General features: G+C 40.7%; 1 protein-coding gene across 3 annotated transcripts; it reads left to right on the top strand.

The window, feature by feature from the left end:
* Positions 1 to 168: 168 nt before the first annotated feature.
* lrrc41 (leucine rich repeat containing 41) lies at positions 169 to 18,528 on the top strand. 3 transcript variants are annotated; one of them, XM_037769280.1, is made up of 10 exons: positions 169 to 456; positions 3,461 to 3,547; positions 3,681 to 3,739; positions 3,825 to 4,578; positions 6,372 to 6,620; positions 8,623 to 8,787; positions 10,386 to 10,484; positions 11,922 to 12,050; positions 13,933 to 14,005; positions 17,209 to 18,528. In XM_037769280.1, exons 1-10 carry the CDS (start codon positions 342 to 344, stop codon positions 17,426 to 17,428), a joined length of 1,950 nt encoding a protein of 649 aa, XP_037625208.1. In that variant the 5' UTR covers positions 169 to 341; the 3' UTR covers positions 17,429 to 18,528. The 3 variants fall into 3 exon arrangements, with proteins under 3 accessions (XP_037625208.1, XP_037625207.1, XP_037625209.1); XM_037769279.1 differs by having other exon boundaries at positions 8,620 to 8,787; XM_037769281.1 differs by lacking the exon at positions 13,933 to 14,005 and having other exon boundaries at positions 8,620 to 8,787; positions 17,209 to 17,388.
* The last annotated feature ends 1,123 nt before the right edge of the window (positions 18,529 to 19,651 follow it).

The following is a 19,651-nucleotide window of genomic DNA, read 5'->3' as shown; positions in this document are numbered from 1 at the left end:
CTCTCCTAATGTAATAACATTTATTCTTCCACATAAAATTGAAATTCATATTGTTTATTAATCGAGTCACTTTGCCCGAAATGTCTAATGAAAAAGCGGGATGAATAGCTCTTGATAAAGGGATGGAACAGCCTCATAAAGCCTGGAGTGAGAGACGCAGGCTGGTGACGTCACAGTGAGGGCGACGTTGTTGTGTTGCGCCCTCACTCTGACGTCACCATCCTGCGCCTCTCACTCCAGGCATTATTACCCATCAGAGGGAAAGAGAGACTGTTCAGATCCAGACCGACACAAGTATCTAATAAACGCCGTTCATTTGATGAACTCATCAGTGGTCAACAATGCGCGCTGCCCGCAGAACAAGCACAACTACTCCAAAGGAGTTGTGTTTAAAGGAGATCTGTTTCCAGGCTGTCAGTAGACATCATGCTGCTCTGGGCAGTGAGGCTGTTCTTGGTGAGTTATGTTCCTCTAAGGGCTAAATTCAATATCCAGATTATTAATGTGGCTGCAGGCTGTGTAAAGATGTAGTGTAATGTCTACCTGAGCATAGCATGAAGTGTCTCCCTCTGTGTGTGTTGTATTCAGAGCTTCTTCATGCTTTGTTGACATCACCGGGCCGGCCACGCGTGCTTGTTGTGTACGTGAGCGTGCCCTACATCAGCTATTCAATTACAAATTCAGTTGGGCCAGATTTTCAAACCAAGAAATTTAGATGAGCCAAACATTTTCAGCAGCCGGTAAACAGCAGGGAATGACACATTTTAAACCAACACAATGAATGTACTGAAAAACAAGTAATGTTGTTTCATTGTTTCCCTTTAAAATGTGGTCACATCTGACACAGGCACATCAAAAAGTGCAATAAAAAAAGCTAGAACTGAACAGAATCTGAGGTAGTAGCAATTCTTTATTCCACTTTTGAAATAAAAAAGAAACATTTTGACCTAGGCACAACTCAAAGTGCATAAAAAACGAAATAGTGCACAGTATTAGGAAAGACTATCTCGCCAGTTGTGTGTCCTTCTAACGGCAGCAAACCGAGCAGTTCCTCTCGGAAGCATTTGCTGTAAGAAAAACGGACATATATGCACAATTGTGCGGTTTTATCAGTGGACTCATCTACTGCTATAGACATGACATCAGCTTTCTTCAGGTCTTCTAACAGCGTTTCAAACATATCTGTAGCAAGAATCTGACGGGTACGTTTTTAATAGCAGAGGTCACACTCGTTTTTATTTTGTCGTCATTTATAACCTCATTCACGATGGCCTTCACGGCTTCAGAGTCTGATGGCCTTTTCTTCTTTTCAAAGATCCAGGAAACAGGAAGGGAAGCTGCTGTAGCTCTCTCTTGGGCTGTGCATGACCTGTGTTGCATCCTACTACTGTAGGAATTTCTGAATGCTCGCGAAATGAGTTTTACTCGTTTTTTCTCTCCGTTTCTTGCGGGACCACGGGCTGTGCCACTCGGAGGTTGCTTCTGGGCCGCATGTGGCCCGCGGGCCGCCATTTGAATAGGCCTGCCCTACAGGCTAGCTCGCTGCCTGCTCTACGGCGGTTACAGCTGATAACGCCTTCCCGACCGACGGTGTCGTTGTGGAAGCGCAGCATCCTTCACGTAAACACAATAACCTCTTTTAGCACTTCCACCGCACTGTTAGCACCGCTAGCACCGTTAGCTTTGAGCCGCTGGCTAGCCGTCGCCATGTTGACAGCTGTTGAGAGACAATGTAAATGCTGATAATCCCGTATTTAGCACCTTTTACTGAGCTTTGGAAAACACGAATAGCTAACACAGAATAGGGAGTTATGCTAACTGTTACCGTTATGCTAGTAGAAGCTAGCTAGCTGGTTTGGTATTAAAACGATGAACATTTAGCGTGTTAACTCATCATACTTACTTGTAAACATAACAGATAACACAGTGACTGATCTACATATGGGAAATAGTAAAGACGCGTGAAAACAGGCTGTTTTGTGAACACGTGTGCCTACGACAACAAGCATAACTACGTCCGTCACTTCCTGACAAAATGTAATTTGGAGACCTCATCAGAGATTCCTAATAATAATAATAATAATAAATTAAACTTATATAACGCTTTGAGATCTTTAAAAGCGCTATATAAGTTTAATTTAATTTAACGGAAACAATCTTTGGGAAAAATTGTTGTCATGTGTACTTCATGTGTAATGGAGGAGGCGGGATTTATGACCAGCCACCAGGGGTGATAAAGATGTTTTGGCTTCACTTTTGGGGAGCTGTCATGTCGTCCGTCTTTATAGACAGTCCATGTGTGTGACCTCCTGTCTCTGGTCAGTCATTTAGTGTGAAAACCACAACGACTTCAAGACTCCCGATTACAAGACAACAAGTTGTGTAGTGTGAACAGAACAGCAATCGGACGATTTTGAAAGTTATTCAGTGTAAACTTTGCTTAAGTTACTTCACAGGCCACATTTTAATGTCCACAGACCACTGACTGGTCTCTCATATGGATTATTGTGGAGCCCTAAGATTTCCGCGATGTGAAAAACCCAGATGTAATCGCAGAATCTGATGATAAAAATGGAATCAGCTGTAAAACACAGAATAGTGTGGAATTTGCCAAAAATCGGGGGTTTCCTCTGCCGTTATAAGCGTTTTTTCACAGCACTTAAGCCCCACATCAGAGGCAAATTAGCGTTGGCTCAGCTTGCTGCTTAACGACGTAAGCCGAGAGGCTCGCTGATGCATCACGTAGCAGCTAAATGTCTGACCTGTCAGGGAGCTACAGCCAATTTGGGAAAAAATTAAACGGAATCTGGAAAAAAATAAAACAGATTTCATTGGGCCCTAAGATTATTGTCAATTCTAGTTCTCTTTGAAAGATATTTCTTAGCTATAGTGATTTTTATGCCTCGCTGGCGACAGCCGCGGCCAGACGCATTATGTTTTTGGGTTGGCCGTCCATACGTACGTACCATTCTCGTGATCGCAATATCTCAGGAAACCTGGAAGGAATTTCTTCAAATTTGACACAAACCTCCACTTGGATTCAAGGATGAAATGTTTAGATGCTGGTGGTCAAAGGTCAAAGGTCACTGTGATCTCATGTCCGTCCCATTCTAGTGATATCTCTGGAAGGCCTTGAATGAATTTCTTCAGATTTGGAACAAACACTTAGCCTCGAGGATGAACTGATTAGATTTTGATGGTCAAAGGTCACTGTGACCTCACAAAACTCAAGAATTTATATGCTAATTATGACCATATCATACAAATGTCTAATAGGATAAAATGATGAAGTGATGATATTTTTGACAGACATGGATGTAAACTGCAACTTGACTGGCTGGCGGAGGAATGTAACTGTATTTCTAGTTAGTTTAGTTTTTGCTGCTCACCTGACCTGTGGTGAGGGAGCTGGTGTTTACTGTTGGAATGTCCCAACACTAACCAATCTGTCATAACATAGATCTTCCAACGCCCCTCATTAAGGACCTTCTTCCTCATCTGACTGTATGTCAGCTGGATGAGCTCCAGCCTAACCTAAACCAGAGAGGTAAGAACTGTAGTTGCAAAAGAAAGTGTTTTGTATTTTTACTTTGTTCATAGAGAGAGATGGTACTTTTGTTTTGATCCAAGGAATTCATGATTAAGTTTCCATTTGTCATTTTTTGTTTTCCTTGTCTCAGGGATATCAACTCTCTCTGAGTGGATTGGAGTCCTACAGGATATATGTGGACCTAACCATGTAGGTGCAATGTCTTAATAATGAGCAATGTCATATAGTAACATCTAGAACCCAGATGTAATATGTGTCCTGTGTTACATTTCAGGTAATAGACTTCCACACAGAAGAAGAGGCCAAAAACGAAGTGATGAGAAATCTTTTTACTCTGGTATTCTATGGCTTCTCAAACAGCTTCGTCAACAGAAACATCACAAATTTAAACACCCCATCCTTCCTGTGGGCTGCAGCTAAATGTATCAAACAGTTTTTTCTCACTATGCCAGTTGAAAGTTTAATAACTGAGCGGCGGCCTCTTCTGAACCTCTTAGAGAAGCGTATTGTGAGTGTCACTGTTACGCAGCGCATTGATCCATCAAAGAGAACTGCGTTGTATGTCCTCCATCGCCTGCTGGACCACGGGGTGGCTAAAAAACTTGTCGTACATGCGCAGTGTCCCAAAATGTTGTCCTGGATCCTACACGGCAGGGGATCCCAGTATGAAAACCCCGAGCTGAAGAAACTACTGCACAGCAAAAAGGCCAGCTGTATTTCAGAAACGTTTTCAGCAGTCGGGGCCGGTTGCAGTTCAGATCTGGATGATGAAGTCACTCCCTGCAAACGCTCAAAGTTGGATTCTGTGTCTGTGGAGGAGGAGGCATCTGGAAAAGCAAACTCCACTGTGGACCCGCAGGTTCTCTGTCAAACCTTCACTCCATGTGATGGTCCCTCGGCGGGGGCTTGTCCATCGGGGCAGATCGAGAGTCTGGAGATCAGGCAGTGTCGGCCCAACTCCTTCAGTGTGCTGACCGCTGCCCTGCCAACATTTTTCTGCCTTCGCTCTCTAACTCTTCACAGCTTCTGTAAGTTTGCTAATTCATGTGCCAGTAAGTCCAGGGGTAGTTATGGTATTGGTGCCATGTATCTTTGCTTTCACACTGTTAGCAACATTGACAAATTCTATGAATTTCCTCTAGCACTGGTGACAGTTCACAATTAAAGGTGTACTCTGTGTATCATTGAGGTGGATATGGAGGACGGAACCTCTCAAAATCAAAACTAAATCAATAAATCAATAAATGACTCGATAAAAAAATAAACATGTTATGAAATGTTGCAAAAATAATATAAAAAAATAAATGTAGCCATTAATGAATTGATAAAATGTGACATAAATTGATATTGCAGTTTTAATTTGCTTCTTTATCTATTTGTCTGTGTATTAATTCCCTTATTTATTTACTCTTCTGTTTAATTTTCCCTTTTATTTATTTATGTATTTCTTAATACATTTTTAAATGAATCAATTTATTTTTTATTAATTAATTTATTTTTGCATTTATTTTTATATTTGTTTTTAAATGTATGTATTTATGCATTTATTTATTTGTGCACGATTTTCCCTTTGCATTTCACACCTTATTTATTTCCCCAAACTTATTTATTTCTGAATTCTTTTCATTTTACATTTAATCTTAGATAAATAAAGAAGCAAATTAAAACAGAAATATCAATTTACGTCACATTCTATCAATTAAGTAATGGCTACTTTTATTTTTAGTATAATTTTTGCTACATTTATTGATATATTTATTTATTTATCGAGTCATTTATTCATTTATTTTGGCTTTTGGCAGGTTCTGTCCATTTGCAAAGCTGCAGTATTTTAAATCCAGGATGGTTTCCATCCATGTTTACCAGCTTGCATTCTTCTTCCTCGCTGCCTTTGTTGGCGCATTGCTGCATAGCTTCCTGTTGATATTAACAAAAACACACTAGTGAGTCAAAAAATATTTTGAAATGCATAATTAAATGCATATTTTTCTTGTTAATGGTAGGCTACTTGGAAACAGAAGTCTCTCACACTAACCAAAGTCAGTTTTTAAAGATCATTTTGCCTAAATTCCAACTGAGATTTATCCCAATTCAATAAGGTGACTGGAAATGTATCTGTTGTGCCCACACATTGATGAATTTAAATTTTTTATTGACACAAACTAAAGTCATTCAGCTCCATTGTGTTGGGGTGGAGGCAGAATTCTTAGAGAACTGTCTTTCAGCATCTGGACAAATGAAACCAAAACTATCTCCATGGACGGATACCACTGTGGACTGAGAAAATGTGTTTGTTGTGATTTGGATGAACTGAACCTTTAACATTACAACTGGCGGTATTTATGCAGAATTTGTATTACCAGTGTGCTATATTTGGGTTAAATAATGAAATTTCGATTTTCTTTACATTTTACAGCAGTGTGAGTGTGACTTTGAATAGCGAAATCACAATCAACGCTTGCTTGGTCATGAATAGAGCACTACAGGAATGAGTCCTATAACCCGGAAATGAGTTCGCATTCTAGCACCTCCAGTTCCCTCATCTGGAAGTCGATGGGTTTTTAGTTAGATGCCTGAAATCAGGTCTGTGGTTAACACAAGCTGAGGAGATTTTAACATTTTGTTCTACGATATAAAATACGTCAATGAATGAACGAATGAATACATGGATCTGTAGACAGCATTGCTGTATTGAATCCATTTAATCAGCTGACAGAACTGAAATAGAGGATTATTTCACCTTCAGAGAATAGTTACAACACCAGACGACACATTTGTTGTGGCGTGCAGGAATGATTTGTTTTTCTGTTTGTTTCTGTAGCGATCCTCCTGGACAAGATGGTGTTGCGCCTGGCCAGAGCCCTGAAGCAGCTGTCTGAGAGCTCCTGCAGCTCTCTCACCGAACTGAGCATCAGCGTCCTGCCGTACATCAGGCTCATGGAGGTCCTGCTGGACGCAAGCCCCAACGTGACGTCCCTGCACGTGGATATCGAGACCGTGACGTGGGGACCGCTCTTCTCACCGCATCATCTCAGGACTGCTGAGTCAGACGACATGTCCGAAAAAAAAGGTGCCGTGAAGCTTCTACCAAAGTGAAGTAACACTTTAGAGTGAGCAGGATGGAAAGTCAATTATTAGACCTGTTGAAACACAAGTGCTGAACCAGTCTAGTGCTAAGCAACAAATCCTGTAGTGGTTAGGAGCAGAGTAACCTCGGTGTTACAAAGTTCACATGGTCGCCATTTGGCTCTTATGTCACGCTCAGGGTGGGAAGGATCTCCGCAAACTAGTCAGACTGCTATGTAGCGATGGTGAAGTGGTCCAAAACACTTGACTTGTGTACTCCAGCTAAGTGTTGAAACAATTAAATGGGGACAGATAAATCTGTAAAGATCCCCAAAAGAATCCAAACAAAGAGATACAGCAGTGTTGGCTCGCTGTGTCCATGTTCTAATTAACTAGTAAGTCAGAGGAGACATCACCAACCTGTAGGCCTATTATTAGCTAACGCTAGCTAACGTTGGCTAACACTAAGGGCTAACGTTGGCTAACACAAAACACTAACGTTAGCTAGCGTTATGTGTTCGTTTGTTAGATGTTATTTGTGTTTGTCAGCTGAATTAGCTAGTCAGACATTCTGTATAACATCTTCGTTTTGGTTTCAGTCAAAGTTGAGGGCAGCATACGGTGACCAGGCGTCCCGGTTTGTCCGGGGCAGTCCCCGGTTTCAACCTGGGTGTCCCGAGTCCCGACACATATCTGTAAAACACTCAAATGTCCCGGTTTTCAACAGTCACGTTTATCATGTTCCACTCATTAATTCATTTGTGTGCATGAGATAAGTATACAGAGAGCCAGCACAGCACACCGCTGCAGTCTCTATAGAGAGTGGTGTTGCGCGCGGTCAAGTCACAATTACGCACGGACACAACAGATATCCGCTGGTTACATTTAGTGTAGTTTTGAACCACAGAACCCGCCGTGCTTATGTGCTCATCAAACTTGTCGTTTTGATCAATTATTCTACACAGTTCCTTCTGAGCATCAACAGGCATTTAGCTCCTCTTATAACTCCCTCAGGACCGGCCGTTCCGTCTTTCATCCGGACGGTGTCTCCATCCTGGACAAAATGTCGTCTGAACTCCACAATTTAATTATAACAACCTGAGACGAAACAAGTTGAAAAATAATGTACGTAGTCCCAGACAACAATACGTTTCCTCTGAGGGAAACTCTCTACACTCTACAGGTCTCAAACTGTCAGTGCGTCATGTGGGTGATGGTCCTGTGATTAAAGGGGGTGAAAGTAGTGAATGTGATGAGTCCTGATGTCACAGCCTCTAATCTCCCCCCCCCCCCCCCCCTATAATAATGCCTTCTTCCTGATCCCACCCCGTGCTCAAATGCGCCAAGTTAGCCATCTTGATGAAAACACCTAAGGTGCGTACATATTAGCGCATGAACCTGCGGTACACTTAAGTGTCCCGGTTTGGGGGTTTGAAAATATGGTCACCCTATCAATGGTTTAAACCAGATATGTTTTTGTTTTGTTTTCAGATTTAAAGCTGCAGTTGGTAACTTTAAGCAAATATGATAGTTATTTTCATAAAACTGTCACTATATCCTGACAGTAGTGCCTGCGACAGATTATCTGTGAAAAAAACCATGTTCCTTTGACCTCCTAGTGCTCATAATGGTATTTGCAAGATTTCACAGCGCCGAAGGAAAACAACCAATCAGAGCCAAGGAGTCTCTAAGCAGCTGTCAATCACTGCTCGTGAAACTCACAAACTCCGATCAAGCGGTCAAACTAGGCAGCGCTGATCAAATATGCATCAAGATTCTGTTACTGTAATGTCTGTTTCTCTCCTCAAGTGTTCTCAGACTGGAGAAGCTGGACCCAGAGGATGTCTGGATCAAAATAGTTGTCCATCAACTAAAAGTTTCACTGATTTCATTGTTTCGGCTCTAAATAACTTTGTGCTCACCAAGTTCCTACCTGAGAGCTGGGACACGGTGACATCACTGAAAATAAGTCCAACTTATTTTGACTGTCTGCTAACCTTCAGCAGAGCTGCCCCTGGAGAAGCTGGTGGTGAAAGTAGCCGAGCTCCAGACGGATCTGAGCTACGTCACATCTGTGCTGACACGCTCCCCGCGTCTCACCTCACTCCACCTCGCAGGGATGAGATTACCAACCGGCTCTTCTCAGAGCCAGCTCCTCACCACTCTCTCAGGTAATGTCGTGTCACTGAGGGCGAGACTGATGGCGATATTTGGGTGTTTAAACAAATCTTAAAACGATACATCAGCCAATTGTATTTTGTTTAACATAAACGCAAAACAAAAACAATCTTGATACAGATTTTGTTTTTGTGACCCTGATGTATACTAAGCGACACATTTCCCTATTCTCTCTGGTAGACAAGCTAAGCATTTCTGTACTGCAGTTTATTGTTACTCATCAGTCGTCTTAAACACAGATACAGATATATAATAATAATAATAATAATAATAACTTAAATTATATAGCACTTTTCAAAAACAAGTTACAAAGTGTTTTACAAAGACATAAATAGCAACACAAATTAATAGGTAGTAATAAATAAAAATAGAGTTGATACAGTATAAATGACAAGAAAGGTATGAAGTACTAAAACACAATAACAACAAGTAGAATAATAGCAGAAGAATAACCGACTAAGAGAAAGCAAATCTGAAAAAGCGTGTTTTTAAAAGAGACTTAAAAGACAAACCAGAGCTAGCCTGCCTGATCTCCTCCGGCAGTCTGTTCCAGTGTCGTGGGGCTCTGACTCTAAAGGCTCCGTCTCCTTTGGTCTTTAGCCTGGACCTAGGAATGACTAAGGCCCTTTTCAGACCTGGTATTAACATGCGTCCTCAGTGATCCGATCACAAGTGGACAGCTTTAAGTACGTCTGTTCACACTTGGCATCAGAATGCGTCTCCAGTGACCACTTGTGATCCGATCTCACTTCCCCGCTCTATATGCAAATAAACACGTAGTAAACACACGGCTAATACAGCAGACGTTGTGACGTAATATTACATGCTTTTGCCAGACAACAGCGGGGTACAGCGCTCCAGAGAGCCGGGGAGGACAGAGAACAGGCGGGCGGTCGGGTGTCAGCTCAGGAACACAGAACACACTTTTAAACCAGCAGTGGTCTAGAGGGGATGTAATGAAAGCCTAGATGACTGTTTCAAGATTCTAACGAGATAAAGAAATATCTAATTTTCGAGATATTGCGAAGTTGCAAAAAGCATGATTGAATGACAGACTTCACCTGTTGGTCAAAGTTTGTTGTCAAAGATAACACCAAGATCTCTGCACTGGGTTTTGATGCAGCAGGATAGAGAATCTAAGTGAGTGAAGAAGTGCTCGCTAGAAGAGTCTGGACCTATGATCATGGCTTCAGATTTATCAGAGTTAGGCTGAAGAAAATTTTGTGAAAGCCAATTTTTAACATCAGAAAGACTGTAAGGATTGTATTTTGACCAGCTGTGTTGTGTCATTGGAGTGAAACGAGAAATACATCTGGGAGTCATCTGCAAAATAATGGAAACTAATGTTGTGCTTATGAAAGATTTGAACTTCAGGTAGCATATAAATGGAGAATAATAACGGGCCAAGGACTGTGCCTTGAGGTACTCCATAGGATAAGATACTGTATATATACAGTGTATATAGGATATATATATCTACAATAAGCTAATATCTGCCTGCCCTAATATCGGCCTGGTTGATTTATCTGTCTCACTCTATACAAAATCGAATCTGAAGTGCTGTCACTAACGACTGATGGTCAACTTTTAGAGTCAAATGCCCTCCTGAGGAGTCTCACCTTGGAGGACATGCAGCTGTCTGATTGTCTCCCTGAGATCCTAAATCTACTGAGAGACTGCAAGTTGGAAGGTAAGAAAAGGAGAATGACTCATGACTGCAGGAGAGACATCAATGTTTTTAGTCTTTTCCTTAATATAAACTTGATCCAAACGGCTACATGGAACATAAGAGCAAAGTAAAAAGAGTTTTTCTTCCTCAAAATAAAACAGTACTTGTGAAATGTTTCGTAGTGTGGTTGGTTTCAGCTGTGTCTTTGTGAGGAGATCTGTCGCTATCCATATCTTTATAATTTGCCATTAAGGGAGTGTAAAGATACGGAGCCCCCCTACACCCCTAGGAGAACATTTGTATTAACTCGTTCCCTCGAGCCCATGTTGGTGTTTTAACATCAACAGGTTCTGAGTTATTGATCCAGGAAGTTTGAATCTGTCAATATCTTTCACACTTTACCGAAGTACATCATCTAGGGGGGCTCCGTACATCAGCAATGCGTGGACTGTCAGGAATGATTGGAAGAAGTGCTCTATGAAGTAACTCGAGGGAACGAGATACCTAACTCTAGGGAACGAGTTACTAACTTGAGGGCAAGACTTAATAAAAATGTTCTCCTAGGGGTCTAGGGGGGGCTCCTTACATCACCAAACAGAGGAACTGATTTAGCAGCAGGCTGCTGCTCCCCAAGTGCTCCACAGACAGACTCAAGAAATCCTTTGTCCCCCGAGCCATCAAACTGTATAACACCTCTCTAGGGAGGAGGTGAGGGGGAGGGGCAAAGGAGGACGGTCTGCAGGACAGATAATGATGTACTATACTCACTTTTAACAGTCTCTTCTGCACTATATTCACTTTTTTAATAGTGGTGTATCACAGCTGTTACCCTGCACTATATTCATTTTTAACAGTTTTCTTCATCTCCTTGTATTTTTATATCTGGTATATTTTTTTGTACTTTGCACTACTAACTTTTTTACTACCTGTTTACTAACATGTTTTGCACTATGGAACTGTGATGCTGGAAACTTGAATTTCCCTCCGGATCAATAAAGTTACTATCTATCTATAAAGACACACAAATGGCGTTTAAACTCCTGGAGAAAGTGTTCAGTGTTGTTCAGCCAGATACAACAAACAGAGCAGCTATTCTTGCTGTCAGGTTGGCAAGCACATGCACTATGCACATGCAAGTCTGCAGCTCTGTGTCTGTATTAAAGGATGAACAAAACTTTAAGTGTTAAATTAAAAGCTGCAGACGACATGACAGGCTCTTACTGCGTTTTCGGCAAGTCTTTTTTTCTGTTAAATGAGCGGGGGGGCCTGTGGGTGCTGGCAATATTGTTCCTTTGCTTCTACTACCCACACTGTTATGATACAAAGCTGGTGGAAAATCAGCAAAGTGTCCCTTTAAGTGACTTTATTAATCTCCGTCAGCGTTTCTTTTCACATTGGGACGTCTTGCGCTGACTTCACCATGTTTTCTCATCTGATCCTTCCGTCTCTCTGCCTCAGAGCTGAGGCTCAATGACTGCCGCCTTCTTGAGAAGTGGAGCGACAAGGAGGAGAGTTTGCAGCAGCTGGTGGCTGCTCTGAAGACGCTGCCTTCTCTCCACACGCTCAGCCTGTCTCAGAATCGGCTAGGTAAGCACATCCTTCACTTCTTTTCACTAACACGATTTAATTCAGGGACACATCTTATATATAATATGTCAAGGCAGCTGTGGTTGCTACAATATGTTATTGATTTGACTGTTTCTGTCTTTATGACCATGTAAAGTGCCCTTGAGTAACTTTTTTGTGTACAAATGTACAAAATAAAATGTAAACATTTTGTTGGGCTCTTTATATTGAGATTGTGATAGCAAACTTGTTTCTTATGTTCTCATTTTGCTTATCTTTACTCATGTTTATCAGTGACTATGGTCCTGAGCTGGAAACTGATGATCATCAGATGAAAAACGATGTATTATACCGTGTCCCAGTTTATTTCCTATTGCAGTGTATGTGAATGACATCAGCTGACAGGAAGTAAACATGAACCCAAACTGTTGCCTAGCAACACAATTCCGTTGCACTTCCGTCGAAATGCGCTCAAACGGAGCGTTTCAAACAGATGGTAAATACAGGTATATTCAGGCAGACAGTATGAGGAAATTCAAGTTTTTTTTTTAACATTTAAGTAAACATGTTCTAGTAGAAACACAAAATACAGGTATGAACCTGAAAATGAGCATGATAGGAAACCTTTAAGTCAAAAGCTGAGCTGAGATCTAGGAAGGCTGCCCACACTCATTTTTTTGAGTCATCTGGACTAGAACTGTGGTAGGGGAGGAACCAGGTCTGTAGGCAGGTTGAGAGCAAGTGATCAATTGGTTATTCACAAAATAATAATAATAAAGTAAAATGATCAAAACAATAGCTTTCCTGCTACAGTTTCTGTTATAAATATATGTGACATGACATCATTCAAATGATAATACTCTACTCACATCAACGTTTGAGACCTCTAAATGAAATTGTGTAGTGATTTAGAGCGGAAAGAGTTCAGTTAAATGACCTAAATGGATGTTGTTTGCTGCTGTTCATTTCATTTTTGATTTTCCCTTCAAGGTCCAGTGTGTAGCATTTAGGGGGATCTATTGGCAGAAATTGAATATAATATTAATAGTTATGTTTTCTTTAATGTATAATCACCTGAAAAAAGAATTGTGTTTTCGTTACCTTAGAATGAGCCCTTTATATCTACATGCGGAGCGGGTCCTCTTCATGGAGCCAGCTGCCATGTTCCTACAGTAGCCCAGAACAGAACAGACCAGAACTGTTTATAGACCCCAGTATGCAGAAGTATTCAAATACACCATTTTCAAATAGGCGAAAATAACAACAAAACATTTATATCGCATGCAAAAAACTGCATGGTTATTGCCCCAAACTGCATGTGATCATCATAAAGTGGGCAAGTCTGTAAAGGGGAGACTCGTGGGTACCCATATAACCCATTTACATTCACTGATCTGGAGGTTAGAGGTCAAGGGACCCCAAATACCCATGCCAATTTTCCCTCGCCAAAATTTAGCCTAACTTTGGAGTGTTATTTAGCATCCCTCTCAACAAGCTAGCATGACATGGTACCAATGGATTCCTTGGGTTTTCTAGTTTCATATGATACCAGTATATTAGTAGTATAAGACAGAGTCCGCTACAGCCTCTTAAAGACAGTAATGTCGGCGGTCTCAGAGGGTTTGATCATTATTTTTAAGTTGTGCTTGAGCACCCCTAAAAAGAGTCTAAAATCACCCCCCGGTGTTCACAGCTTGTTTCTCTGCCAAAATATCAATTCCTGCAGGTGTAAACAGTCTAGTGTAGACAGGGATGAATAGGCTAGAAGAAAACCTTTTTGCTTCCACAGTTTCAATTTCACTCCCTCTCAACAGAAAGGGGACTTGTGTATGTGCTCTTGGTGTGTCTCTAAATCATGAATAGTTTCAACTGTGTGAATTAAAACAACCGTCTGCGTCCACAGTCAAGAACGTGTGTGTGCTGGCAGAGCTGTTCTCAGGATCCTCACCGAGCTCAGTGAAACGACTGGACATCAGGTAAGAGCTGCAGGATGCTGCCTCGGGCTTCAACACTTCCCTGCTGGTCTGAATTAGTTATTAGCTGATGTACCACTGGGTCAATACAGTGTTTCACTTTTCAACATCAGCAAGTCATTTCCAGGTCAGCTGAGATGAAGTAAAAAAAGCCTGCACGTGGGCTCCTCAAAGTTTAAATACTCGGTATGTTGTTGAGACTAAAGACGTTAGCAGGTGTTTATTGTATTTACTGTCACTCAGTGCCACTAAAGTATAACTAAAAAGCATTACATTTCCAATGATGAATGCATCATTTGCCCCATAATAACATGTTTCATCCGTTGTAGATTTAATTTCTTTAATTTTTTTAATATATATATTTTTTTTTAAGTTATTTTTTTGGGGGCATTTTCCATTTTTATGACAGGACAGTGGATAGAGTCTTGAAAGGGGGGAGAGAGAGAGTGGATGCGGAAAGGGCCACAGGCCGGATTTGAACCCGGGCCGCCGCGGTCAGGACCAAGCCTTAATACATGGACGCCCGCTCTACCAACTGAGCTAACCCAGGCGCCCGTGAATATATTTTTAACTGTTGTTTTTGCTGTGAGTACTTTGACACAGAACGCAAATATTAAGCGTCGAAAAAGTGATGGGATTATTTTTTCAGAACGAGGTTGATTTTCGGAGCTTTCGCACCACAAATAAAAGCATCAACCAGAAAGAGCAGAGCCCATAGAGTGCTCCGGGGATGATGTATTTTTGTAGCCCAACCAGGATGTTAGCATCGCCCTGGTTCCCTCGACGAAAAGCCAATGGGATTTCTTTTTGTTTTGTTTTGGATTATTGCAGAAAATAAAGAAGTAAAAAGCTAACATTAGGCTACATACGACCTCCACAACAGTCGCATGAACGCGAGTATACACAACGAGGCTGCAAAGGTGATGACGTTTATAGTCTCGTTTAGCCACTTGAAAGCAACCGCCTTTTTAAAGGATGTCAAGAAAGCAGAAAAAATAATGAACACAAAATAACCCCAAATGAAGGCCACAGTATATCCAGGACTGAATGAAGAAATTGATTTTAGTCCATTTTTGTAGTGGCTCTTATGCTTGTGGTCTGGTACTGTTGCCATGAATGGTTATATATTGCTACTTATTTTCTTTTTTCTGTCTTGTTATCTGTATATTTATGTTTTCTTATTTTGTTTTAATTATTTTCTCTGCTTTCTTGACATCCTGTAGAGCCATCTAGTGACCACATTTTACACTCGTCACCTGAGAGTTTATCGGCCTCTTGATCAGGTGTTTGCAATCATCAATTGTCTGCAATCACCTCGTACTCACAAAAGAGAAAGCTGTGTGCATTTCACTGCACGTTGCATATTTGCACTCGAATGTGTACAAAATGTAGTTTGCTTACAATTATAAAAAATTGTATTATACATATTTGTTTACATATATTTGTTTTTTTAGCTCATAAAAAATAAATATTAAGGTTAAAATTTGAAAATCCTTCTTTTCACGCTAGTCTTTTAGCACATTCTTAAGGAGAATGCCACGCTGCATTTCACTAGTTCATTTGTGTATGTGACAAATAAAATATTTATTTATCGCCTATACTGTTGAAGACTTATTTTATTTTAGTATTTTAGTAATCAGTACTTTCAGTTAGTAATACAAAAGTACTTTAAAACTATTTAAAAAACTTTCCACATTATTGACTTTTAATTCTGAAAGCCTTCGGTGCATAGCAGAGCTCAACCCATCTCCGTGGATACCGATAGACGCCTTGCATGTTCAGCTGCAGTTTAGTTCTATCAAATACAGTTTCCCTGATTATTCATATCAACCAACTCGGTTCTCTGTCTCTCAGATGGCTGAGCGATGTGGACAAGGGTTGACCTTTTGTGTTTTTAACTTCTGTGAGAGAAAGCTAGTACTTCCATCTAAAATATTTCCTGTTATTTCAAATACAATAAAACAATCTAATCTCTTCTTACTGAATTTATACATCTTTTATGTAAACTACACGTTTGTCCATGTTAGTGGAAAGTAACTACATTTACTTGAATACTGTACATAAGTACAATTTGGAAGGTACGTGTACTTCTTGAGTATTTCAGTTTTCTGCTACTTGATAGTGTCCACTACATTTGAGAGGGAAATATTGCAGTGTTTACTTCACTACAGTTATTTGACAGTTGTTACTTTGCAGATTCAAGCTTTTAAACATCATATGATTAACTTCTATAATATGATGCATTGTTATAGATTTAACTACCAAACAGTAAAAGTAGTTAAACGTAGCTCCACCTAGGTCACGTACAACATTAAGATGTTGCTTACATGTTACAGTATCTGTAATAATAAGCCTGTAATATAAAATATAATAGGGCTGTCAAAGTTAACGCGATAATAACGTGTTAAAGCAAATTCGTTTTGAAGCCACTAATTTCTTTAACGCAACTTGCAATAACAGTCTTTCGTGGTTGCAGTGGGCTCAGTTTTAAAGCTGGAGTGAAGATACTGACATCATATGAAACTAAAAATTCTAAGGAATCAATTGGTACCAACCAGGGTCTGAAATTAGTGGCAGGTGAAATCATCAGGACACCTGCCACTTTGGCAGGCAGGGAAAACGCTAGAGATGGGAATAGAGAACCGTAGTTGTCCGCTTTCTTGGCATCTCATGCCTCTGTGACTATCGATTCCTCTTTCTGACAGTTACGCTGCACAATGACGCGTACGCACGCTGTATCATGTTTTAGTTTGTTTGGGACCAGAGACACGGTGGAGAGAAAAAAAGTGCTCAACAGCGTGGCGCTAATAAACCTGAGGGATGCACCCTATTTTTCCCTGATAAATCTGTGTTGAAATCAGCAGGAGGAGAGTTAGTAACGTTAGCTGTTAGCAGCCGTTAGCAGCACAGTCCTGACTGGTTAAACAGCGGAGCTACTAACGTTAACGAGTACAGCACATTTGTCCACTCCCATGTTGATAAAAGTATTAAATACTTGACAAATCTCCCTTTAAGGTACATTTTGAACAGATTTTGATACTTTAAACATATTTGGTTGATGATGCTTCTGTATTTCACTTAAGTGACATTTTGAATGCAGGACTTTTACTTGTAACTTCCTCTACTGGTATTCAGTGTATAGTGAGTTGGTTATTTTTTAAAACATTATAACTTTATTTCAATGTGCTCCCTTTTGTCCTGAACAGCTCCAACTTCATTCAGCCTGCTGATCTGATGGAGTTCGCTGAGAGATTGAGGACACATCATCCACCACACCGACTGACCCTTGACCTCAGGAAAAACCCAGGGGATCGAGACCCCGACACGTGGAACGCTGCACTGAAGAGGCTTCGTCCGTTCTGCGTTCTACTGATCGAAGGATGGAATTCCACTGACACAATGGCAGACCACATCAGCAATATGTGAACAAAGCTACGAGTGTCAAACACTCCCTGTTGGAGTGACTGTAAAAAGTTAGCACCTTATGTAAAGTTTGTAATTTTCTCTTTGACAGCAGAGTGACTGTGGTCAGTTTGAGTTCAGTTCAGACAGTTACTTATCAAACCACACCTGCAGCATGAGACACTTCTTCACTGTCACACATTTGATGCAACAATGTTCAGTCATATTTTCACCATGTCTAAACACACAACTTCCATTCTGTCTAAATTGCGATCTATAGTGCAAAGTATGTGTGTGTACGTCCTGTACTGAGCATTGGGATGGAAAGCAGAGAAGTGGATGAAGTTGTAGTAATGGTTTTTCAAGTTCTTATATAAGGGATAACGCCAGACGAGGTGACCGTTATCAGGAATTAATGGACGACGGTTGCCTCTGCGAAGTCCATTAATTCCTGATTATGGACAAAGGCATCATCCCGCTTATACCATGGTCACTTGCCAAAGATATTCCCATCCCATAAGGTTCTTGTGATATTGAAATGTTCACTGCTCCAGTAAATAGGACAAACCTCAGCTACAACTTGGCAAAGGAAGGTATCTCTTTGGCTCAGCTATGAGCCAGAAAGCTAACGTTATGCTAGCAAGATTCAAAGTCAATAAGATTGCGTACGGTTGACAAACAGTAAATATAATTTAACAGTATGTTTAACAACAAGACCAGCTAGCTATTCAGCCATGTCATTGTCCCCAATTCAATATCAAGATTTTCACGAAATCTTGATTAGCATAACGCTAGCATAAAGCTAACGTTATCCTAGCAAGATTCAAAGTCAATAAGATGCGTACGGTTGAAAAACAGTAAATATAATTTGACAGTCCATTATTAGGAATTAATGGACACCCTGCAGCCAATCAGAATCGAGTATTCACCCAGACCATGGTATTAAGACATTTATTGACATTTTATTTTTCTACCATAATTACAGTTATGGTAGAGCATACATCATTTTGCTTTGTAATTAGTTGTGCGACACATTGAATTGGTTGTACGTATGTTACATTATTAAATGTAACATACGGTCTCTTGTATCAGTTGGAAAATAAAAGAGCATCCCGTTAGTTTGACATTTGAATCATTTATTAAACCAACGTCCGGTACACTTCCAGAGTCTTCGCTCGGACAGAGTGTGAGTGACAGTGGACATTAATATACAACTGAAAAAACCTGGAGGATTGACGTCGAGGTGAAGAGCAGTTTCACAGCAGCTATCTCACACCTTCTCTTCATTGTCATTTTCTTTACATTAGACAAACAGCATCGACACCGACTACTAAATCATCATTAGTAGGAACCAAGTAGAAAAAACAATCAGAAAAACGGATTAAAAGAGCTTAATCTTTTTCTTAGTGGATTTTTTTAAAGCTAAATACTGTAACACTTATTTTCTGTAAATTCAGTTTGTTTTCCTTGTATATTCTCATATTTTAGTAAATTCAAGTCGAAGAGAGTGAAGACCCTATGTCTGCATGCTAATCGGTTGATTTGCTGGGTCTATCTACAACCATCTCTGACATAAAACAAAGACACTCACACAAACACGCACCACTTGCACACTCATACACTCTGCCGCAACGTTTCAGCCTGGCCAGGCTTCTCCTTTACTGTGACTTTACAGGAAATAAAACGAAAACATTTGGCCTATTCATACCTCATAAAGAAGTCAGTTGTCAAATGAGGGACAAGTTTGTTCTGAGGATTTGCTTTTTGTTATGTGAGTGACTAACTTAAAGTTGTGCCCCCGATTGGCTGTTCGAAAAGATGAGCTCACCCTCGTGTCAAAAACAAATGTTCTAATAATCATAATGTGAAAACATTTTACGATTTAAAACTGCCGTAGCACGTTGACAGCTGTAGATGGCACAGGATCGCCTGTTCAATGTCTCAGAGGACGGGAAGCTATGTGGTTTACTTAAGGCCCATTTCCACCGCAGGAACTTTTGCCTGGAACGAAGAACCTTTTGAGGAACTCATTGCGTTTCCACCGCAGGGACCAGGGTCTAAATTATGTTCCGGGGACATTTTACGGGACCTTTTTACCCCCCCCAAAAGGCCCTGGTCGGGGGGTAGTGCTTTCGGAAAGTACCGGAAACGTTTTCCACAGGGTTCCACGGGGTTCCACGGTGTTCCACGGGGTGGAGTTTGCAGGGATGACCGTCGCTGATTGGCGAAACACACACACAGCGCCGC

Source organism: Sebastes umbrosus, chromosome 5, assembly GCF_015220745.1.
Source record: "Sebastes umbrosus isolate fSebUmb1 chromosome 5, fSebUmb1.pri, whole genome shotgun sequence".
NCBI lineage: Eukaryota > Metazoa > Chordata > Actinopteri > Perciformes > Sebastidae > Sebastes > Sebastes umbrosus.
The sequence above is the reverse complement of the archived record's forward strand: the minus strand, read 5'-3'. Positions and strand labels throughout refer to the sequence as shown.